At 38.1% G+C, this 25,671-nt stretch overlaps 2 protein-coding genes across 7 annotated transcripts in view; one reads left to right on the plus strand and one right to left on the minus strand.

The window, feature by feature from the left end:
* prkcab (protein kinase C, alpha, b) overlaps window positions 1-25,671 on the plus strand; it is a 624,299-nt gene that overhangs the window by 441,025 nt on the left and 157,603 nt on the right. Inside the window, exon 18 of one of the 3 annotated variants that reach the window (XR_015481356.1) lies at window positions 11,539-12,158. The exons of 1 other annotated variant lie outside the window; for it this stretch is intronic. The gene's annotated coding sequence lies outside the window, so the exon portion shown is untranslated. Of the gene's footprint in view, window positions 1-11,538; window positions 12,329-25,671 lie in introns of those variants that run through there. One more of the 3 variants, XR_015481358.1, reaches the window with a different exon arrangement.
* Window positions 1-25,671, minus strand: part of cyth3b (cytohesin 3b) — a 100,048-nt gene that overhangs the window by 64,392 nt on the left and 9,985 nt on the right. For 2 of the 4 annotated variants that reach the window (XR_015481372.1, XM_087245316.1), the window contains exon 1: window positions 6,424-6,575. The exons of the other annotated variants lie outside the window; for them this stretch is intronic. Coding sequence is in view for 1 of the 2 variants with exons in the window: in XM_087245316.1 (XP_087101442.1) it covers window positions 6,424-6,448 (25 nt within the window). In the remaining variant the exon portion in view is untranslated. Of the gene's footprint in view, window positions 1-6,423; window positions 6,576-25,671 lie in introns of those variants that run through there. 4 annotated transcript variants of the gene reach the window in all.

The raw sequence follows: 25,671 nt of genomic DNA on the forward strand, positions 1-25,671 counted from the left end.
ATATATATATATATTATAATTTTTTTTTTTAAGGGTATTTTAGTGTATTGCTTTTACAAACTTATAAAGCATATTATTACCATGGCATATAACGCACAATGCTTCTCCAATCCAGTTCTATGAATCTGAGTTCTATGAATCTGAGTCTTTCATAATACAAACACTAATTTACTGTCTCTCTCCTCCTCTACCTGTATTTTCTCTACTCTTCTCGTGATGAAGACTTGATTATAAACCTAAAAGTATCCGAAATCACAGACACTATACCTCTTCTCTCCCATCTCTCTCCTCTTCTGGGCCTTTCTCTCTCTCTCTCTCTCTCTCCCTCTCTCTCCCTTTCTGTCTGTCTCTCACACGATGAATCCAGTCCGCGCTGCGCTGCCGTTAGCCTCCTCCGCCTGGTTAATGCTGGTTAATGCATCCTGGTTAATGCTAGCTACTCATCATTTAAAGTTAACGTCTTCTTCTGTACCCTCATTCTCCTGATCACGGGTCTGTTTAAAGAAGGTGTGTATGGAAAATGCCTCAATAAAGATGCCTCCTCTCCTCTTTCTCTCGCGTTTGCTAAATCCACTTGTCCACTCATTTTTGATCTATGACAGATATAACGTTACACTAAAGTCCGCTCAGTGTAGTGCGGGTTATTACAAAACTGACGTTTCCGCACTTGACCAATTACAGCATTCTGTTTAGTTGAAGAAAGAAAGGCAATTTAAATATAATAATAATATTAATATGTGATCGCGATTTTTTTGCTCAGAGGAAATACAGTTGTCTGAGCAATAGAGTTTTTGAAGAAAGGGAGGCATCTATAATAAGACTAAACATTATTAAATACCCACGAGACATTTGTGACTTTATATCACATTTGCATTATTTTTAAAAAATGTTTCTTTCCTGTTAAAAATAAATATATTTCCAATCTGATATGTAATGGGGAGAAAAAAAAAGTAGCACGAGTTCAACTGATGGTGGATTCGAACCGATGTTATGATTAATCGCGTCAAAAGATGATGCCGTGTGCCTTACAAGGTGCGCCACTGCGGCTGTATTATTTCACTGCTCTTTACTCATCTTGTCTCTATCAATCAGGCATCGATGGGCGTAAACCCTGAATAGCTTAGTCCAACTAGATGCGCTTTTTGCAATTAGCCTAAAAAGACACTCCGAAATTGTCTTTTTTTCTCCCCCCTCGCAGGGGCCCCTAGTGCGCACGGGCCCCTGGGCCTGTGCCCATAAGGCCCATTGGTTAATCCGGCCCTGCTGGTACCAATTGTTCCATGGACCGGTGGTTGGGGACCACTGAACTAGAAGACAAATTATTATTTGTTGTTCCTAAAACTTGGATAGGTGACAAGACTTTTGTCTGGTAGTGTAGAAACATAGCATTAAATGTGTTTGCAGGGAAAACAAGAACTGAAATGAATTCTTTAAAAGGCTGTTGATGAATGTTTCTTTAATGAAATGGCAAATATTTAAATGTAGTTCGTAGTTTTGCATGAAACTTGACCTGCATTGTTCGTGCAACAGACACAAAGGGCATCTCAGATAGTTTTGTACTGTTGCGATTTACTTTAATGGTTTACAAAAAAGGTCAAAAGTCGAATCACAAATTCTTTATTCAAATAAACACATCATGTGCTGTGCGTTTTAAAGTTCACAACAGTTAACGGCATCTCAGAGTTTCTCTGTGTTTCAGGTTTTAAGAATTAAGATGAAGAATTATGTGTTAAACCAAGAATTAAACTTTCAGGAACCCTTTAATCTCCAGAGGCATTAGCTTTTCACTTCTCAGAGACTTTAAGGTAAAGAAAGCTGAAAGAAGACTCACACATCATAAGATTTACAAGCTGAAGTGTCACAAAACAGATGAAAATGGTCAAATCCAATGGGAAAATAAATCGACTTGCATAATAATTAGCATGACTTTGTGAATTATCTCACATAGGGTGACACTGCATAACACTCAATGTATTATATGTAAAACTATCTACCATCTCAATTTTTCTAATGTGACCGTAAGGTGTTATAATATATGTACAGTATAAGCAATAACATTGTAACAATCTACAAAAACACTGGGTTTCAGTTCTGCCCTCCTTTTTTAACACATCTGAGTGAAAACAACCATCAGCCGACAACACTCTGACTTGAGTGCATTAAAACGGGACAGGCATCCATTTCGTTCCCTTGATCTCTCGAACAACAACACTAACAAGGGATCAAACGGTGAACCAATTCACCAGCCCTCAGATTAATCCAATAGTCGCTCAAGAATTCCCTCAGATATTAGCCGTCTCGTGACTGCTGGGGCAGCTTAAACGTGCTTAACACTGTGCTCACAAATCACAAAAATTCCCATCACAGTCTTTACAACTGTTAGAATCAGCCTAATGATATGAAAACAATTTGTCATGATTAACTATCCTCACTGTACTTTTTCTGATGGTTAGTATGACAGTGTATGTATGATAACTCACTGTAAATCCTGTAACATTACGATTGGATAACCACAAAAGGCTGGAACGTAAATGCTTGTTTATATAGACAGATCATATAAACTGTTAAAGTATGTTGTATTTCTTTCAATTAAAGTGAGTCCTGCACACTATTGAAAACGTCGCAAATTAATTCACAATTGCAATTCCCAATTAAATCGCAAATCAAAGTGCAATGTAAGACAGAAAAAAATCACAATTTGATCCCTGTGTTGTCCAAGTGCAGGTTTAACAAACTTTACTTACTTTATATAATTACTTAGAAAAATCATTAGTAAACAACATTAGAAAACAACTAAAATGCAGGGATTAATTTTTTTAGGTTGTCTCAAAATTTACACAAAGCTGCTAAATTGAGTTGTTTGTTCATTTACAGATTAGAAACTTGGTGAAATAAGTTGCGCGTGACATATATTTTTGAATATTTTCATATATTTTGAACAAAAGTATCATTTTCAGATACAAAACTTGGTGGAATAAGTTGTGCATGACATAAAATGTAGTTTTGTCAGGTAATTTTAACCAAAGTATAATTTTCAAATACGAAACTTGATGGAATAAGTTGTGAGTCACAAATAAATGTTATATTTTCATATATTTTTAACAAAAGTATCATTTTCAGATACAAAACTTGTGGCAATAAGTTTTGCGGGACATACATTTTGGAATTCTTTCAGGCAATTTTAATAAAAGTATAATTTTCAAATACAAAACTTGGTTGAATAAGTTGTGTGTGACAAAAATGTTGAATGGTTTCATATATTTTTTATGAAAAATTATAATTTTCAGATATGAAACTTGCTGGAATAAGCTTAGCGTGACAAAAATTTTAATATTTTTAGATATTTTTTAACAAAAGTATCATTTTTAGATACGAAACTTGGTGGAATAAGTTGTGTGCAACATAAAAATTTGAATATGTTCAGATATTTTTAACAAAAGTATCCTTTTCATATATGAAACTTGGTGGAATAAGTTGTGCGTTGCATACAAATTTGAATATTTTCAAATAATTTTAACAAAAGCATCATCTTCAGATACAAACCATGTGGGAATAAGTTGTGTGTGACATATTTTTGAATATTTTCAGGTAATTTTAACAAGAGAATCATTTTCAGATTAAAAACCTGTGTAAATAAGTTGTGCGCAACATATATTTTTGAATATTTTCAGGTAATTTTAACCAAAGTATAATTTTCAAATATGAAACTTGATGGAATAAGTTGTGAGTGACCAATAAATGTTATATTTTCATATATTTTTAACAAAAGTATAATTTTCAAATACAAAACTTGGTTGAATAAGTTGTGTGTGACAAAAATGTTTAATATTTTCAAATAGTTTTTTAGGAAAAATTATCATTTTCAGATATGAAACTTGCTGGAATAAGCTTAGCGTGACAAAAATTGTAATATTTTTAGATATTTTTCAACAAAAGTATCATTTTAAATATGAAACTTGATGGAATAAGTTGTGAGTGACAAATAAATGTTATATTTTCATATATTTTTAACAAAAGTATCATTTTCAGATACAAAACTTGTAGGAATAAGTTTTGCGGGACATACATTTTGGAATTCTTTCAGGTAATTTTAATAAAAATATAGTTTTCAAATACAAAACTTGGTTAAATAAGTTGTGTGTGATAAAAATGTTTAATATGTTCACATATTTTTTATGAAAAATGATCATTTTCAGATATGAAACTTGCTGGAATAAGCTGTGCGTGACAAAAATGTTAACATTTCTAGATATTTTTTAACAAAAGAATCATTTTTAGATACGAAACTTAATGGAATAAGTTGTGTGTTGCATACAAACTCTAATATTTTCAAATAATTTTAACAAAAGCATAATTTTCAGATACAAGCCATGTGGGAATAAGTTGTGTGTGACATATTGTTGAATATTTTCATGTAATTTTAACAAGAGAATCATTTTCAGATAAAAAACCTGTGTAAATAAGTTGTGCGTAATATGTATTTTTAAATATTTTCAGGTAATTTTAACCAAAGTATAATTTTCAAATACGAAACTTGATGGAATAAGTTGTGAGTGATAAATAAATGTTATATTTTCATATATTTTTACCAAAAGTATAATTTTCAGATTCAAAACTTGTAGGAATAAGTTTTGCGGGACATACATTTTGGAATTCTTTCAGGTAATTTTAATAAAAGTATAATTTTCAAATACAAAACTTGGTTGAATAAGTTGTGTGTGACAAAAATGTTTAATGGTTTCATATATTTTTATTAAAAAGGATAATTTTCAGATATGAAACTTGCTGGAATAAGCTTAGCGTGACAAAAATGTTAATATTTACTTAGATACGAAACTTGGTGGAATAAGTTGTGCATGAAATACACATTAGAACATGTTCAGATATTTTTAACAAAAGTATCATTTTCAAATATGAAACTTGGTGGAGTTAGTTGTGTGTGACATATTTTTAATATTTTTAGGTAATTTTAACAAAAGTATCATTGTCAAATAAGTGACTTGATGGAATGAGTTGTGCGTGACATAAAAATTAGAATAAGTTCAGACATTTTGAACAAAAGTATCATACTCAGATACTGTACAAACCTTGTGGAAATAATTTGTGAGTGACATTTTTGAATATTTTCAGGTTATTTTAAGAAAAGAATCATTTTCAGAAACGAAACTTGGTGGAATGAGCTGTGTGACAAAAAAGTTTAATATTTTCTTTTTTTTATTAAAGTATAATTTTTAGACATGAAACTTGCTGGAATAAGTTGTGCATGACATACAAATTTGAATATTTTCAGATACTTTTAACAAAAGTATCATTTTTAGATACGAAAATTGCTAGAATGAGTTGTGCGTGACATAAAAATTTGAATATGTTCAGACATTTTGAACAAAAGTATCATACTCAGATACTGTACAATCCTTGTGGAAATAAGTTGTGAGTGATGTTTTTGAATATTTTCAGGTTATTTTAACAAAATAATCATTTTCAGAAACAAAACTTGGTGGAATGAGCTGTGTGACAAAAAAGTTAAACATTTTTTTTATTATTAAAGTATCATTTTTAGACATGAAACTTGCTGGAATAAGTTGTGCATGACATACAAATTTGAATATTTTCAGATATTTTTAACAAAAGTATCATTTTTGGATACAAAACTTGGTGAAATAAGTTTTGCGTAACATATTTTTTATATTTTAAGGTAATTTTAACAAAATTGTCATTGTCAGATTAGAATCTTGGTGGAATAAGTTGTGCGTTGCATACAAATTTGAATATTTTCAGATAATTTTAACAAAAGCATCATCTTCAGATACAAACCATGTGGGAATAAGTTGTGCGTGACATATTGTTGAATATTTTCTGGTAATTTTAACAAGAGAATCATTTTCAGAAGAAAAAAAACCCAGTGGAAATAAGTTGTGAGTGACATATATTTTTGAATATTTTCAGGTAATTTTAATAAAAGTATAATTTTCAGATATGAAACTTGTGGAATAAGTTGTGCGTGACATAAAAAAATTATATTTTCAGATAATCTTAACAAATCTATAATTTTCAGATATGAAACTTGGTCAAATAAGTTGTGAGTGACAATAATTATTAACATATTTTCAGGTAATTTTGACAAAACTTTAATACTGTTACGTCTAAAAACCGTACAGGACAAACATTCGCACAATGCTTTGTGGAGACTGGGAACATCTAATATAGAAAACTCTTGGATAGACATCCTGATATTGTCCAGGACTGCTTGCGGACAATGCAGAGGATGTTTCTGCCCGTCTGCCACTCCGATTAGAGCACTTACAGCACGCAACAAGAACGAAAACCCAAACATGAAGCTGCCTTATCAATGTGTAACCCACCTACACCACACATTTCCACAGAAAACACACATGCACGGCACACTACATATCCAGTACGTACCATCAGCTTGTTCTTTATGAGGCATGGCAGTCAATCCACCAAGCAAAGCGCATTGAAAAACTGTTCGCGGAGTGATTTCCCCAAGGAAATTGATGTTGTATATAGATGCAGGAGTGATGTGTGCTTGTTCCACAGACGCTCGCTCTCAAAACATAGTATGCGCATATTTTGCATACAGCAGCCAACGGTTCAGGTAAAACCAGTTTAACCACCTCTTCTTTGAAACCACATCACAGGTGTTCAGTCTGACGATAAATCTCGATAATTATTAATCAAACTCAAGTTTCATTATGAAGTATTGAGCTGAGGACCATTCGTGGAGGCTTACACGTTTGAAATCTGCTTTGTATTTCAATTTAGGCATGAATTAGTTTCACAATTAATGCTCAATCACACAAATAACAATAACAAGTGTCAAAACCAATTATGGATAATGAGAAATAAGGAGTTTTGTAGTATGATGCTTAAACGGTACTGAAGCAGGATGGATTCTGATTGGCTTTGATGTGGAGTAGATGTCATTATTATTAAAATATATGCTTATTAAATCTTCGAAAGTCGTTTCCCACATTTTCTATTACCCATATACATCATACTCCCCAATGGAAAGTGTATTTCTGAATCGTTTATGCCCTATATAGTGCACTGTTCACCACAGAGAAAGCTGTAACAGTAATATTTCTGAATCTCTGAGTTGTCCTTGAGGTCCTTGTTGACTGTATACTGACTGTGTTTGTGTATGTGAGTGTGTGTAACGCTTTTTTGTTGTGCACATTGTGTCTTAGCTCTTTTGAACTTTCTTCCCCTTATTGTTTTGATTTACTTATTGAAATACAATACATTTCAATACAATAAATTATTACTTTCTGATATATCCAAATGCTCTATATACGAACGCTTAGTTAAATAATAGACACACTTTGACTGCGTCTTGTAGTGGGAGGGTCTCTTCAGATACTTCAGAGTATTTAATTGGTCAGAAAGGAGCAGCACGGAGGCTCAGTGGATAACACTAAAAAGATATGCTGGAATTGTTGGCGGTTCATTGCACTTTGGTGACCTCTGAAATAGAGACTAAGCCGATGACAAATGAATGAATGTATAATTGGTCAGAAAAATCAAACAAGAAGCTGAAGTAGATGATGATGTCATAAAAAACGTCCTTGCTCATATTAGCAGAAGCAAGAAACTATTAAACCAGCCGTTAGCTGGTTAGCTGGTTGACCAGCCTGTTTTTAGAGGGGTTTTGACCACTTCCAGGCTAGTTTCCAGCCATTTCCAGCCTGGTCTTAGCTGGTCAAGCAGGAAAATGACTAGCTTAAACCAGCTAAAACCAGCTGGTCAATTACATTAATAATTAAAAGAACTAATAAAAAAGGCTGTGACAAATGAAGTGTATTTTTATTTTTTTATTTTTTTGATTAAGTTGGCCCAGGGTATATTTCTCAGCAGACTGAACTGCTCTGAGCTCAGTGTCTTGATCAGAAAGGATAATGTTGCATGTCGTGCCATAATGCGGATCCAACCAGCAACCAACCGTTCACAAGATCAAGAGCCTTAACCAGTAAATCTGCTAAATCTGATGAAAAGATCTGGAGTTTTCTTCATTCTGGTGATGACACTCAAGCCTCTGTTATTGCCATATGTTCCTCTGCACAGATCATTAGTCTGGGAAAGTCATCTGACACGAAGAAAACATGTTATTGTGTTTTCTCTCTTTTTGTTGATGTTCAGAAAGAAACCTTCAGATTCAGTTCAGAGTGTAGGCTCAAGATTTATAGCCTCACAGCTTTGCAAAACTCTTGATCTATGATCAGCCTATGATTCATGAATATGAGAAGAGAAATATTATTGTATGTTTATATTATATACATTTATATATGTTATAAATTATACATTACACATATAATGTAAAACGGAAATTAATTTTCTATGCAAAAACGTCACTTGCAAGCCTAGCAAAACAAAGTCATATGCTGGCATCTAAATGACACTCTTATTCAGTGCAAGTCTTCTGCATTTTTTTTTACACACAGGGTGACAATCGTAAGGGGATAAATGAAAATTCCAATACAGGCTCAATGAGAAAACGTGCCCAGGGATCAATTTTTGAGAACCGAGAAATATGGTGTGGGTACATACATGTACAGCTGTATTTTGTGTGCAAAATCACACTCTGTTACAACGTCTTCACTAGCCCCTTTACAATATAGGTTCATTCTGAAAACGTAGCCCTATTTCCATTTCTGGATACACGAATTATGTAGCCAGAGCTATGTATGGCTGTATTTCACCTTTAAAATGAATGCTGCAGGCTGGTATGATGCCGTTCCTTTTCTTGATTACCAGCTGACTGCATGCCTCAGTATGGACAGCTTTTCCACTGTTACCAGTCTGTCCGGTCGCTCGATGTGTAGGTCAACGGAGTTGAGACGCAGAGCAGAGTTGACCGCAACAACTTGATTTGAGTCCGCGGAAGAACAGTTCCAGAAAACAGGTAAAACAAAAACAAAAAGCCAAAAAGTAAAATAAACAAGTAAATAGGGGTGAGAATTCGGTAAAATCTGACAACATGGTAAAAATCAGGGGGGGGATTTCTTTTTCTGGATTGCTTTTTAAAACACTGAGGTTGGGTTTAGAGAAGTGGCTGGGCGAGGGTAAATTGGTGCTTTTTTAAACACTATCGGTTGAGTTTAGGGAAGGGGGAGGGTGGGGCAAACGGTCGATTGGTCAGTCAGTAAATAAGTCAGTCAACAGCAGCCTCTGGTGGATTTCTGTGAGAACAGCAGGTGTGAATGGTACTCGAAAAATTTGTTATCTCAAAAAATGTACACAGGGGCCTCATGTGGATTCGTGAAAATAAAAACTGCAAAAAAAAAAAAAAAACGTACCTCCTGGGATGTATTTTGCTCTCTCCAGAAATGTACATAGGGGTACGTAATCAGAATAAGCCTGCCCCTTTCACACATACAGACTTTTCCAAAAACTACCAGGAATTTTCCGGAAAGGGAAGGTTGTAGCATTACCGTTAATTTCCTGAAATGCTGCTCTGTGTGAACGCAGAAGGAAAATTGCGGGAAAGAGCACGTTCATGTTTAGAACACACTGACGTGAGACGTCTACTCCAGCCAATCAGAACATTCAGACGCATTCACATCTGTGCTGTTTATGAAAATAAAAGCCTTTCAATACTTCTCCACACGCATTTATCTGCTAGTTGTTAGTCAGATAATGTTTCTTTGTTCATTATTATTGCCAACTGTGGGAAATATTATCGATATAATACTTATGATAAACCGCTATTTACAAGCTCTGCATTCAGCTGCATGGCGCTGGTGCACATGAAGGAGTACTCCGGTGAATGCTAGCACATAAACAAATGTACATCTCGACATGCGAAAGCGTTCCTCCATATGTTTATATCGAAATTGTTCACAATACTTTTCTATCCAAAGAATTTTAATGTAGTCATTTAGCTGCGGTTAGCGCTTCCGCCTTTGGATGTCTCTGGGACAAAAGCAGCTGCATGAATGCTAAAGCTAAAGCTAAAGCTCTAGCTCAATGCTAGAGCCTGTTAGCTACTCCAAAAACAGTAGAGCCTAAAAACCAACCACACAGTGTACCAGCATTATTAATGTACAAACTATGCGGGACGGCTGAAGTTTAGTACTATGAGTTACGCTGTAAAAATAATCTGTAATTTTACAGTTTATTTCCGGCAGCTAGGATAACGTAAAATAACAGCTGTTAAATTACAGAAATTTACCAAAAAATAACGCACATTAAATTACAGAAATTTCCCTAAATTTAAATTTCTGGTAAATTCCTGAAATTCAACCTCTGTTATTTTACAGTAAACTTAATATTTTACGTTTTATTTTTTCCTGCACCCCAGCTGCCAGAAATAAACCGTAAAATTACGGATTTTTTTTTACAGATCAAGTTCAGATCACTGACCCCAACTCTCAAGAAACTGCGATAGTGATTCTTGACTTATAAAACACAACTAACCACTCGAATACAGTTTTGCCCCTGTCCTGCCACACGTTTGATTCTACAATCAGCACCTCTATTCTATATTAATAGACCGTGAGGCTGTTGTTTTTCCACATGCACCATATGAAACTGAAAGTAACTCAGGTGCATCACATTTTTAAGAATGAAACCCAAGCAAAACCTCAAAGTGGTTTTAATTCACCCACTCCACACGTAACTCGATATATGCTCACTCAAGAAGAAAACCTCACACACACACACAATGCCTTATTCATCGACTGCATTTCACGCTGACATCTTGAGTCCATTTCAAAAGTGACTCAAAAAGAAAGCTTCCTTTTCCTATAGCAGAGGAGAAAATATCCTGATGCCCCTATTTTTAGCTCATCCTGTGTCATGCTCCCATTCACAAATTAGATTAGTATTTTTGGCAGAGGCTCCGTGCCGTTTCTCGTATAATTAGTGGCTTGCCTGCATTTGATTTCTCATGCTGGTTTAACCTTCGCTCGCAGCATCTGGGTTAATAATGTGAGTAAAGTTTACGATCTGAAAACCGTCAGCTCTGGTTCAGTCTCCCCTTAACGCTTCACTATGCGGCTGATTGAAGGAAGAAATTGCATCAAGTAATGCGCAAATGACTTTACATTATAGGTGGCCTTAACTAATATGTACTTACACTGAAATTATTCATTTGTAGGGATGCTCATTCCTGTTAATTTTGCCAACTGACACCCGCAGCTCGTTCATCGAATATTAACCGTTAACTGGTTAGATTAATTATAAATGATTATTTCATTGAAAAAAAATGGACGTGTCTGTTTTGTGTCTGACACATTAAATATTGCATTCAACCTCCTGTTTTATTTTAACATGCAAACATATTAATAACAGAACATCTTCACACACATGCACTGTTTCCAACAGCATAGAAAAACCGAATAAATTAGGGCTCCATTTACACTAATACTTTTTGTTTTAAAACATTTTGCTACGGTTATGCCATCCGTCCACACTACGCCGGAGTTTTTGAGCGCTGAAAACAGAGCTTTTTGAAAATGCTGGAGAGGCCATTTTTATTTAAATATTTTTAGTTTTGCTGCTACTCTGTGTTATGCCTAGTTCAGACTGCGTGATTTTAGCCCCGATTTTGGCTCGCCGACAAGTTTTGAGAAATCGCCGACAAATGCCTGATATCACAGGCAAATCGCTGCTCGTGCACGTGAGTGACAATCACACAGTATGAACTTTCAAAGACGCAATCTGAGAGAATAGCCGATGAGTTGCCGATGCCTGTGAGATATTTGGCGTGCTGAATATCTGGAGCTGTTGGTGATTCAAATCATGCCGTGTGAATTGAGTTTTGACTGAAAATAACATCAGCGATCGCCTACAGCCAATGAGAGAGCAGCTTTCACTTGTGTGTGCGTGTGTGTATACCTGCTGCAGGCCAGAGGGAGGCTGGGGGAGAAGTTAAAAGCATTAATTTTCAGTTTATTTGGACCCACGAAATGGAGGAAAAACTAGTGGAGGTTTGACAGGACTCAGGAGCAACCGTGTCTGTTTGACGTTTCATACAGAAAGAAATGAGTTTATTATCAACGTTGAGGAGAAATGGCTAATTCCCTTTAAACTCAGGTGAGCAAACATGTACATGTTCTACCCCATTAAAGGCTTCTTTCTCATTATGTAGTTAATAACAAAAGATATACTACGTGTTTTTGGCTGTGAGACGTAGTTTGGACAAAGTTGTCGGCGATTCTTCCTATAGTAAAGTCATGCAATGTGAATGTCCATGTCGCCGAACCATCTTGCAGTGTAAACAAAGCAGCGACGAAACGCTAGCCCAGATAGTCATGCAGTTGAAAACATCTGTAACACGACTACTTTGAAAATCATGCTGTCTGAACTCTGGATGGGGGAAAACGGAGACAGCTAAAAACAGAGGCTGGGCTGCAGACATTCACCTGATTGATCTGACTGGGGCTTTTGCCTCAATATTAAATCCCCTACACACAGTTCAGTCTTGCATCCTCCCTCTGTAAGTTCAGACTTTGCAAGTTTAATATGGAAAACAAACTCCAGAGGACACGTCGGGTGAATCTCCAAAGGGAACAGAGTACTTTATAAACTCATTCACACCACCCTGGCTACGTTGTTTCACTTTCTTAACAATAAAATTAAAACATGATATAAGGAACTGCCTATTTCATTTTGACATAAAACAGAGCCTATCACATCACTGCCTCCTTTCATTTTCATTGAAAATACGCAAAATACCCTCTCTTTTACTGAATTTCAATTTTAATAATCAATAATGGCCATTATAACAGTATAACGTACAACATGTTTATACATCGTAGGAAATAAAGGCAAGCAATCAGTCAATATACAGAATGTACGTGGTTACATTAATTAATATATTAACGTATCGCTGCGCCCAGCCAAAACATGTTACCTGAGAACAAGTAATAAATTCAAAAGACTAAAGTCGGAGAATATGTCCTTAGAAATAGACTACAAGATGAATTAAATATCACGCTTAGCAAATATAGTCCTCCCCTCCCTAACCCAACCGATAGTGTTTTCAAACGCACTGATTGACCCAATCACTCCCTTTCCTAAACCAGAATCAATCCAGAAAAAACCTTCACAGCAGCCTGATTTTTACCACGTTTTCAGATCCTACCACAATCTCACTCTGTTTTTTTTATTTACTTTTTTATTATTTTTTGCATTTTGTTTTTGCTTTACTAGCTTTTTTGGGATCGTTCTTCACGGGACTCAAACCCCGTCGTTGTGGTCAAACTGGGAAAACTGGGAACAGCGGGAAAGCCGTACAAACGGAGGTAATCCGTAAACTGTAGGATTGGGCTGATAGATGATGCCATCGTCCATCGCCCATGACCGATAGACACCACGATGCTGAGCTGGCATCGTGATCCTCCGCCCCGCTCCCTTCGCAAATCCGCTCATGAAAAATACACACTGAGGCCCCGTTTACACTATTACATCTCAGTTTTTAAATGGCATTTTAGAACGAAAACGATCCACATCCACACTGGCGTTTCACCTAGCATTTCTGAACACACTACCGCTGTAAAACATCACATGACCACACACACACACTGTCATGCACTCGAGACAGCGGCTCCAGTCAGTCAGTACACTGCTTCAATCTTTCGCTTTCACGCTTGTACTTAGTAATTTTAGTGAAAACCTCATATACTGTTGGTTGGTTCCTGTTGGTTGTGCACCTTTTTTACCAACCAAGTCTGTCGACGCTATTATAATGACACAGATCACCCTGCCTATTCATCCCAGAGTCCCGTGGGAAAAGTGATTGACAGGTGGTAATTTGTGTGTAACTTATCTTTATTTATTTATGATTTGGTTATGGGTAAAACAAAGACCATGCGGGTCAGATAGTTCGGTAGGCTACAAATAATTAAGTCGTTATTAATTAATTATAAATAATTAATTCACCACCGCCTATGATTATACCATCGTCTGTCGCGATGTTTCATATTATAAATCATACTATGCCAAATTGGTTGAAATCTACTGGCTACATAATTTGCGCTCTCTAGAAATATATACGGGGGTACGTTTTTACAATTAGCCTGCGTTGAGGATAAAACTATAAGCTGAGAGTCAAATGTCTGGTTAAAAAAAGCTCAACCTGTCTGGATCCCTTCTGACCTTGATGATGCTCAAATTGTAATCTGTTAAACACAGTGGCTCTGAATGATGATAATAATTTGAGTGCTTATCTTCAGGATTTCATCACTCATCTCCTTCTAGTAATTGAATAAATCCAATGAGAAAAACAATCTCCTACTCAATCAAGGCAAATGTGAAGTGCAGCCGGCCATTTGTATTGGCCATCAGACAATGGGACCCTCTTTCTGAAGCCCCCGAGGCCTGCAGTGACCCAGACGGGAAATGAGGCTGATGGAGAGCATTGAGTGAGACAAACTGGACACCTAACAGGCCTGTTTATATTGGCCCCGTCTGTCCAGACACACATCTGGGTCTGAGGAAGGGACTGAATTACTGAGGATTGCGAAGACAGAATGACTCTGTCGCATTATTATGGCTGAAACGTGGGCGATGAGGGCTCGGCGTCCGGTCCTGGCAGAGCTTTATTGCTCCAGAAGACATTCCTCAGTTGCTCTGACATTTGTGTTTTATTCATTCCTTGTGAAATGGGATTCCTTCAGCACTGAATTTCCTTGGGACCTTGGGGTTTAATTATAAACTACGGGACGAGCTGTTTGTTAGTTTAAGTCCAGCTGTGGAGATGTAAAGGAGGGAAACTGGGCCAATGAGGCGTTTAATGAAGATAATCTGGGACATACTTCAATTATATATGAAGCGGGTTACACATTGAAGCTCTGGGTACCAGCGATTCATCTTAATTAACGATAGTTTTGATTTAATCTTGTTACTTTAATTCAATTTATTTAAAAAAAAAAATTATCTTAATTTTTAATTCATCTTCACTTCCACAGAGATTTTAGAATGTAGATTGTGTCAAAGCAGCTTAACATATTTAAGTTAAGTTCAGTGTGATTTTAAATGTCACTGAAAAAGCAACCAAAGAGCAAATTCAACGATGTGCACAACATGAATAAATGTCTGATGCAGACCTTTCCACTTTTTGGAAAAATATCAGTGCTTCCCACACATAGACTTTACATGGGTGGGCCGCCCAGAGGTGCATTTCCGAAAAACATTGTGAGCCAACTAAGGTCGCAAGTTCCGTCATTACCATACCTGTCAACCCTCCCGTTTTTCCCGGGATTCTCCCATATTTTACTGTTCTATCCCGTTATTATCTTGTAAAGGTATTTTCCCCTATTTCTCCAGTATATTTAGTCTTTCTCTGAACAGCCGAGCCTCCCTATACGCAACCCATACCGCCGAACCACCAGGGGTCGCCCCTTGCTCTAAAATGTGAGTCTTCTGTGGTTTCACTTTGTTTAGGAATGAAAAAACTTATAAAATATAGCTGCAAGCAGCAAATAGGGGCCAAGCACTTTTGGCCAAAAGGTGGCGCTGCTCCAAATGTTTCTGAGTACTTTCAGGGCATGGGGTTGAAGATGCATACCATGTTTTTTAATGATATGTGAATGTGTTGGTAAAATAGAGCATTTTTGGCCAAAAATCGAAATGGTCGACGCCCAAAATGGCTGACCTGTGAAAATCAGACATCATTCAACTCGACTCGGATGTAAAGAGACCAGTTTTATGAGTTTCGGACGAACGGTTGAGAGGTTATAAACCAAAAAAGCAAGTTTTTTGTATCTCCGGACCACTAGGAGGCAGATAACTCCGCATATAACCTCAGACCCTAGTTTTCATAACACACACCAAGTTTGGTGTGAATCGGTGAATGCGTTACGGAGATATCGCCTCAAGTCCATTTTCACAAGTTCTACATTAAATTTGATCGCAAGTTAAACAAAAACGGTTGGTTTAATCAACTTGAATTCCATAACTTTTGGTCGGTATGGTCTGTAGATCATGCGATTCAATTTTGGTGAAAATCGGAGAAACGGCCTAGGACGAGTTAGATCAAATAGATTTTTTTAAAAATTTAAAATAACGCGAAAATATTACTGATGGAAAATGACGCCATAGGGTGCGTTTGAATCGCGTTTGAAGCCCTCCACACATAGGTGAGCGGTCAGCCGGTAAGTGCGAAAAGGAATGGCGTCACACCACCCCGTTGTGTTCGTTTAAAAAAAATTAAATGCAGCCATACATACCTAAGGCTACTAATTCGCGGTCTCCAAAAGAGTCCTTGGGACTACGTTTTCAGAATGAGCCTGTGTTGTATTAATCTGGGGATAAACCGCCAACTTATCCAGCATATTTTTTACACAACGGATGCCCTTCCAGCTGCAACCTATCACTGGGAAACACCCATGCACTCTCATTCACACACGTACACTACAGACAATTTTTTAGCTTACCCAATTCACCAATAGTAAGGGTGTCACGATCCTCCAAATCCTCGATATGATTACATTTTCGATTCTAAAGGCACGATTCGATTAGATTTTCGATTATGATTAATTAATTAATTAATGACGAATTAATTATTTGTAGCCTACGGTTTAAACTACCTGACCTGCATGGTCTTTGTTTTACCCATAAACAAATCATACAGTAAATGAATAAAGGCAAGATACACACATAATTACCACCTGTCAATCACTTTTTCTGCGGGACTCGTGAATAGGCAGTGATCTGTGTCGTTATAATGGCGTCGGTAAAAAAGACGCACAACCAACAGGAACCAGCCAACAGTATCTGAGGTGTTCGCTAAAATGACTAAGTACAAGTGAGTGAAAGATTGAAGCAGTCCTCTGACTGCCTGGACCTGCTGTCTCGAGCGCATGGCTGTGAGTGCGTCTGTGTGGTCACGTGATGTGCATTTTCAGAGGTAGAGAGGAAGGAGGGCTGCTCAGAAATGCTACACGCCACTGTGGATGTCAAATCGTTGTCGTTCTAAAATGCCATTTAAAAACAAAGACAGTGTAAACAGGGCCTGAGTGTGTACTTTTCGCGAGCGGATTTGCAACGGGGGCGGGCGGAGGATCGCGATGCCGGTGTTGTCTATCGGAAGAACCGTACCTAATACGTACATAGCAGAGCTTGCAAAACTGTGTTTTTTTTTGTCGACAACACGAACGTTGTCAACATAACTCACTGGAAATCCAAAATGCTTACATATGGGCGACTTCATTGAAAGAGGAGAGGGTTTAAGCTCTGTCGACGGGTCTCCTGCTTCTGCAGTTTAACAAGCACTTAACAAGCCTGTTTTTTTCCCGCTTGGCAAGCCAAGCTGACTGTGACATGGGGGCGTGGCAGCATCAACGATTCTATTTTTTGATTCGATAATCGAAATTGAGCATAAATTTCGATCGATTTCGATTTAAAATCGAAATCGTGACACCCCTAACCAATAGTGCATGTCTTTGGATTTGTGGGGGAAACCGGAGCACTCAGAGGAAACCCACGTGAACGTGGGGACATGCAAACTCCACATGCCAACTGACCCAGCCGAGGCTCAAACCAGCGACCTTGTTGCTGTTTCTTTATATCTGCATTCCACCGCGTTGCCATATGACAGTATTATTAATTATTAAAATTATACTAATATCAACACCAACTCTCTTGCACAATACCCAACTGATTCAGTCATTCAGATTAGGATGGAAACCCGGGTGATAATCATTAATCATTAGCTAATTTAAAGAATAATTGATCATATAAAACAAACAAACAAAAAAATCCTCCCATATAACAATATGAATCAGGCATTATGACACAAGGTTTAGAGATCTGAGAGCTCGGCACAGCAAACCATTGAAATCAATCCTAGCAATTAATGATTCCCACGTACTGCAGCGCAGATTGTTGACAGCAGTAGTGTTGATCGAGGACTCAAACCCCAGGTGAAGCTTTGCACCGCGGCTGTGCACTGACTCACTTAAACAGCCTCTTACTCACTACAACAGCTGTCAGGAGCGCGAGCGGTGACCCATTTCACCGGCTACACTTCACAAATCATGTCAAATCTGCGTTCGCCACGTGTCCACGGGCTATTATGCACAGAGAAGCGAGTTTGGGCTTGTTTGACGCGTTCAGTCATTTCCTAAGCAGACACATTCCGGCGTTAGGTAATTAGTCTGGCTCGAGTCAACATGAAATTGTGCCAATGCACACAGTCAGCTGGAGTATATTTGATGTTTAAACAAATAGTAGTAAGAGTATAAGAGTGATCGACAGCAGAATTAAACATTTTTGGGTGAACTATCCTTTTAATGTGTATTTCATTGGAGCCAATCTTTGGGGAATTCAATAAGGAAGGCAAATCCAACAACAAAGAACACTGTTAGAATCAAACCAGACTCACTGGAAGTGCCTGCCTCATCCTATATTTTTTTGGTACATAATATATGTTACTCCGGGTTTGTTCTGTTGCACATTTCAGAGGACAAATCCACTAGAGGGCACTGTTTAAATTTTAACGCATCTCAAATAAGATACTTGGGGTACGTTTTCTTCATCTCATTTGCTTGTGGAGTTCAGTTAACTGTAGGAGATTGTCATCAGGAGGATATCAGATGTACATCTTCAGTCAAAAGCTGTTGTGTAGCTTTGGATGACTTGAAATGCTTTAAGTAACACAGACTAATTTTATATTAGGATTTATTTTTCTTTTTTTTGGATAGTTTAGATCCATGGTGATCTTCTTTGTGGAAGAGTGTGAATTTTTTTTTTACTTTTATGCATGCAAGTTTCTGTGTTTCTCTGTTTGGAAGTCTTATTCGCTATGGAATCACAGTCTGGTCTGGAAATCTGCCTGTTCAATTGAAAAATAAATGGGTTCATATTCAAAAAAACTGCCATGAAAATCATTGGAATGAAACAATACGAGTCCATGCAGACTCTATATGAAAGGGCGGTCATGAGAAGAGCAATAAATATTAGTGCCGATTCCACACATCCTCTTTTCAGTGAATATCAGCTGCTACAATCAGAAAAAAAGACTGAGAATGGCTATGTGTAAGCACAATAGATTAAAGCTTTCGTTTGTTCCTACCTCAATAAAACTGTTGAACTCTACCAAGAACAATGCACTTGTAGCACCTGACTGTGTTCTGTGCTTTATTTCATTCATTCATTTTCTTTTCGACTTAAGCCTGATTTATACTTCTGCATCAAGGGCACTCGTATGCTAGGGCGCAGCCTACGTGTGAATGCATAGCCCTACGTCGTGGCCGTTGGCGACCAGTCTGGTTTAAGCTGGACATAGCTGGTTGTAGCTGGGCTTCCAGCCTGGCTAGGCTGGTCAAGCTGGTTTTAGCTGGTCATCTCCCAGCCTGACCAGCAAAGACCAGGCTGGAAATGGCTGGAAACCAGCCTGGAAATGGCCAAAACCCCTCTAAAACCAGCCTGGTCGACCAGCTAAAACCAGCCAACCAGCCTAGGCTGGTTTAAGCTGTTTTTTTTTCAGTAGGGAGATCATGCAGAGCTGATTGTCAAATGCCTGAAAACCAGTTGATAAAGGATTGCTATGTTGGTCTACATCACCAAATCGACCATGCACTATAAACAGACCAATACAGGCCGAACGTGACTAACAACACAAACACACACACACTCACACATCTCTGTGGACCTGCGTGTCAAACAGTATGAATTTTGAATGATGCAGCATCTCAAATGTGCATCGCCAACAGAAATGCCACATAAAAGCCGAACAGCAGCATATGGACAGCTATTTGCACAGGAAATGCTTCACGCAAGAAACATGTTCCTTAATTAACTATCGACTAACAATAATCATTAACCAGCCATATTTGCATACAGACAAGCAGAATACAACTGAATTACTCACAGTACCGGGCATTTAGCTGACCCTGTAGAAGGCTAACCAGAATGTTAGCCTGGCACCACAAAACTCAAAGCTATAATGTTATGCTAAGGTGCTTTAAAGTATGTTGTTGTGCAGTTGATAAGATATTGTGAGTGGTTGGTAAAGTGTGGCTATGTTTTTGTTATATATAAACAAAGACCATACACAAGACATGTCACTCGCATAGATTTGAATGGGAAAAGAAATGGTGCTGTGGAAAAAAAGATTCTGGCCTGCAAAAATATTCTAAGTCTATAAGTCTAAAATTTCAGAAAAAATGACAAAGTCTGAGATTTCCAAAGTCTTTAGACGAAGCAGTTTATTGTTACAGCATCAGTAACAACAGAGACAGGTTGTTCGAGTGTCTGCCGATCATAGGCTTGCACACAGTTTAAATACATTTCTGTGTCTTAATTCTCCACCCAAATTTGCACATTACACACCTCCATCAGCTTCTCCGCTAATGGGATCTTAAACCTCTCAGGTGCCCTCCACCAATAGAATCTCAGGGTCTTTCAGGGGTCTTACCCATGTCCAGTTAAGGTCCAGTTAAGGTCTTTTCTTCCTGCTTCAAAAGTGATGACTCAGCCAAAAAACAATGCTCAACAATATATCTTGTTCACTGTCCACTGAACTGTCAACTGTAGTTCAGCTGAAGTTCATAAGTACTCATAATTCTTTAAATGTCAGTACAAGTGAGTGTGGGCGCACATGCAGGTGTGCTTTATCATGAGTTACAGAACAGAACGCAGGTGTCCTTTTGGCCTTGCTTCCATAAATCAACCCTCATTGTGACATTATTGCTGCTCTTCTAATTTGTAATGACTTTTTTATTTACCAAAGCAGAGGTATGGGTAATAATATAATAGATAATAATACGGAAATCACTCAAATAAGCATATCAATGAGAGTAATACATTCATCAGAAATTCATCAAGACTCAATGAATTCCCCAACAATGGTCAATATGGCCACTCAAGCCCTGTCTCATAGTAAAGAAGCCAATCACTATAAAGCCAATCCCTTTAGACTGACGATTCACCAAGCAAGGGTGTCGGTCCAGATGTGCAACACAACACACATCTTTACATCTAAATTTTCAGTTTAAACGTTGTGAACCCCTTTGAGGTTGGCAAATGTGATGAATTCTCAGAAAATAATTGCCTTAAAGACATTCGAAGATACACTCGCATGATGCGAATCTCCCGTTCTATTACATCCCGAAGGTGTTCTATTGGATTAAGTTCTTTTGACTTTAGAGGCCACCGGAGTACAGTGAATTTATTGTCATGTTCAAGAAACCAGTCTGAGATGATTCATGCTTTATTACATGGCATGTCTCCTGCTGGAAGTAGCCATCAGAAATGGGTACACTGTGGTCATAAAGGAATGGACATGGTCAGCAACAATACTCAGGTAGGCTGTGGCATTGACACACTCAATTGGTACTAATGGGCCCAAAGTGTGCCAAGAAAATATCCCTTACACCATTACACCACCACCACCAGCCTGAAACACCGATACAAGGCAGGATGGATCCATGCTTTCATGTTGTTGATGCCAAATTATGACTCTACAATCCGAATGTTGCAGCAGAAATCGAGACTCATCAGACTAGGCAACATTTTCCCATACTTCTATTGTCCAATGTTGGTGAGTCTGTGCAAATTGCAGCCTCAGTTTCCTATTCTTAGCTGACAAGAGTGGCACCCAGTGTGGTCTTCTGCTGTATCCCAGTAGATCAGCAGTTCCTGAATTTCAGACCAGCCCGTCTGGAACAAACAACCATCGTTCAAAGACACTTAAATCTCTTTTCTTCCGCTTTCTGATGCTCAATTTGAACTGCAGCAGATCGTCTTGACCATGTCTACATACCTAAATGCATTGAGTTGCTGCCATGTGATTGGCTGATTAGAAATCTGTGTTAACAAGCAGTTGGACAAGTGTACATAATAAGGTGGCCAGTGTATGTATATCAACATAAAGCTTGACATCTCTACTTTTAAACAAACCAGCTAAACTTGAAAACAAATGTTTTCTTTGTAGTCTATATGAACAAAATGCGAGGTGCAATTTGTCCCTGGTAACCACTTGAAATAATATTAACAAACTTGTAAACACAGATGTCGCTGTCATTTTAGGAGGAGAGGTGCCTTCAAGAATAAAGTTGCCATTATTAAGAGATGATCATATGTAACAAGTAAGTTAAATATTTATTCTTATGGTGGTTAAAGTTTGATTGACAACAGTCATAAAGAAGGTCGGTGTCGTGATCTTATTCCCTTCAAGTGCGTATGCGGAATTAGGTAGCCAAACTGGAAAAATGCAATGTTGTTGGAAGGTTTAGAAACAAACTTTAAGACACAGATGTTCAATTTTATTAGTGATTCCAAATATTAAATCGTAAGCTTGGCAAATAGTTTTGGAGAATATGATGTCTCCCCATTCAAATAGATAAACTTGCAAGCCCAAGATGCCTTTCAAATACAGGAACCAAGGGACATGACTTGCCTTAAAGGAACTTTGTCCTGTAAAATACACCTTGTATTTGTAATAATGAATACATTTGTAATTGTTTTAAGAGCTATAATGCCAAAAATGCTGTCTTTGAGCTCCAAGGTCACATATAAATAATAGTTTAAGCCAAAACTGCTTAAATATTTCTTTATTGACCTCTTTCTAAGGACATATACTGGAGAGTGGAAGCCCATACTGGAGGAAGGACAGAATAAGATATCCAAGAGATACACATTTTCCTGATCCTTCATCAACAATTTTCAATCCCTTACATAATCTATTCCCCTTCACCTCTACTGATGTCTCCCGTTCCTCCATCGGTGAAAACGCTGCTCTTCAAAAGAGTGGCTCTCCTTGCCTGGAATGCGTTTTGCCACATGCTCCAACACTCCAGAGACTCGTCTGCAGTCTGCTTTTCTGAAAGACTCTTCAGTTTTCCTCACGCCAACATAAATTCCTGTATTGTTTGTGCAAATGTGTTTCTAATTTTTGCCTTCTTCAATTTTTAACCATGTGCGCTAATGTTAGCCTGACAGGAATTTGCAGGAATCTGGTCCTTTTTATAACAACCCAGTCTTTTATAAGTTAGTTAACAAATGCTAAAGGTTTTATTAACACCTTGAAACTCAAGCTTTTGTTCCAAAATCCACTTGTCAGGCTGCATATTTTGTGTGTCTGCCTTCAAAAATGCTTTGCTTCGGCCAAACACATAGGCACTATGGCATGCAGTAAATTCATCTCAGATCAGCCAGCATCCAAAATCTTTTGTGATTTTGATTACAATGTTACAATGTCTTGAGCCTGAATGCTTTAAACTGTCTTGAAATGCTCACACTGTCACAGGTCTTTAAAAAAATGCAGACAAATTTTCACTCCATAATGATTAAACTCTCCACAAATCTCATGTGTTCAGGGGCCTCATGTACAAGACTTTACAAAAGTTGATACAAAAACATTGAGTATGCACAAAGCTGTAAATGTGCGTACGCAGTAAAAAAATCAGATGTATGAAACACTGCGTACGCAGTATCCCACGCATATTCTCTTTGTACAGCCGAATGAACGTGAAACTGAGCGCAACATGCACGGACGCAAAACCCCTCCTTGCTTCCTCCCCGTATGAATATGCTAATGACTCTACTTTGGCAAAACCCAACAAAAAAGCAATGGCAAAAGCAAGCAAAAAGAGAAACTTTGAACAGAATGTAAATTGGAGGTGCTGCTTTCGGAGGTAGATTGGAGAAAAACGGTGTTAGTTGCAAGTTTGTCCTCTGGAATTAATATCAATAGAAAAAAGTGGGAGAGTGTAGCTGATGCACCAATCTCGGTCGTGGAGGGCCGGTGTCCCTGCAGGTTTTAGCTTTAACTTGCTTCAACACACCTGCCTGGATGTTTCAAGTATACCTTGAAAGACCTTGAATAGCTTGTTCAGGTGTGTTTGATTAGGGTTGGAGCTAAAATCTGCAGGACACTGGCCCTCCAGGAACAAGTTTGGTGACCACTGTTTTAGCACTTCCACTTAAGTATGGTGCTTAAAGAGCACTTCAACTTCTACTCAAGTCACTTTTTTGACAGAGCACTTGTACTTTTTTTTTATACAATAATTTTTTCGGGGTTTTCACATTTATTTTTTACAAGACAGTAGAGAGAATTGACAGGAAAGCATGGGGAGCAGAAAGAGGGGAAGGATCGGCACAGGACCGCTAGGCGGAATTGAACCCGGGTCGTCACGAGCACCGGAGTGCATGTGTCGATGCATAAACCACTACACTACTGGCCAGACTAGCACTTAAACGTTTACCTAAGTCCGGGTCTCTATTACTTTATACATCTCTGGCTTCACATATCATATGAAAAGCACTTCTCATGCTGTGTTCACACCAGACGTGGAACGCGCGGATAAATCGCGCTATTCACGCGTAAATTACCGCGTGAACATTTAAGTTCACTCGCTTCATTGGCGCTTCAAACCCCGCTTCATTCGCGCGTCAAATTCACTTCAGAACAGACGCATATTTGCGTGATGGGCAGGGCTTCTGTCTGCCCGGTGACTCTAGCTACATAGCTAAATGGCTAACATGGATTTTACAAAGACAATAACAGTGTTTATGTGCTTTATGAAGGCTGAAAAACAGCGTCGATACATTTAGGGCCATGTCTGAGTCCACTACATCCTTTCAGATGTGTATCCAGCTCTGTGAGCTCATAAACTCCTCCAGAAACTGAACCTGGATGACGGAGGCTTTCAGCGGTGCTTCTGACTGAGCCAAGCCCAGTTTGATGTTACAATCACGCCCCCACAAGAGCAAACTCCTGATTGGTTAACGCGACGCGTTCAGATGAAGTTCAGATTTTCGAACTCGAGTGATACGCGCGTTAAGCGTATCAAATGCGTCAAACGTACAAAATGCTCAATTCGCGCTGCGCCATTCGCGCAATTTGCGCCATTCGCACGTATCACGTCGCAGGATGTCTATTCGCGTGTTTGCATTGACTTAACATGTAAATCACTCGCGCTTGACGCGCATTCCGCGTCTGGTGTGAACGCAGCATCACAAAATGCATTCTTTGTACACAAATACTATTGTTATAAATAATTCTCATTAACTTCCGTCTGCAACCATATCCGATCTAGCAACAACCATTGAAACTGGTGTTTGAAACAATGGTGACTTTGAATCAAGTGAATCACTGCTGGTTTGATGTGTAGGCTGATGTTTGTCATGCTGTAGTGTTGCTGGTGGTTTCCCTGCTGACGTCATGTGGGTTAATGAAATACTGTATACATCACGCTTAGAAAAACACCCAGTGCCTTGCAGCACAAAGACTCACTGTATACTCCTCATAACACAATCCTGCTATACAGTATCCTACTCAGCAGAACATGACCGTGTCACTTCACATGTCATATCGTGGCATCAGCTGGCATAAGCACTGGCTTGACGACAGACGTGACTCTCTTTGGCATAAAGACAACTTCAGCTGCATCAGAAATATGCATGGTTCAGGGATTTCCCTCAACAGGCAACGATGTGAATGCATATGAAAGTCCAAGATTCACATCAGATGAAAGGTGACTTGACCCATACAAATCTCAAAAACTGGCCTGACAGATGTCCTCATGTATGTGCAGTTTTCTCCTGTCTTCAGCACATACACCATCATCAATTTAACTCTAATGTGAAGGCAAGAGTAGGCTATTTGCTAGCTAATGGCTGGTCCAAATACAAGCTATTAAGATTGTGTCCACGTGAAATTCCTTTTTGATCTCCAGATATGAATCTAGTCCAAAGAAGGAGTCA

Source organism: Danio rerio, chromosome 3 (assembly GCF_052040795.2).
Source record: "Danio rerio strain M-AB ecotype USA chromosome 3, GRCz13ab, whole genome shotgun sequence".
In the NCBI taxonomy this organism is placed as follows: Eukaryota; Metazoa; Chordata; class Actinopteri; order Cypriniformes; family Danionidae; genus Danio; species Danio rerio.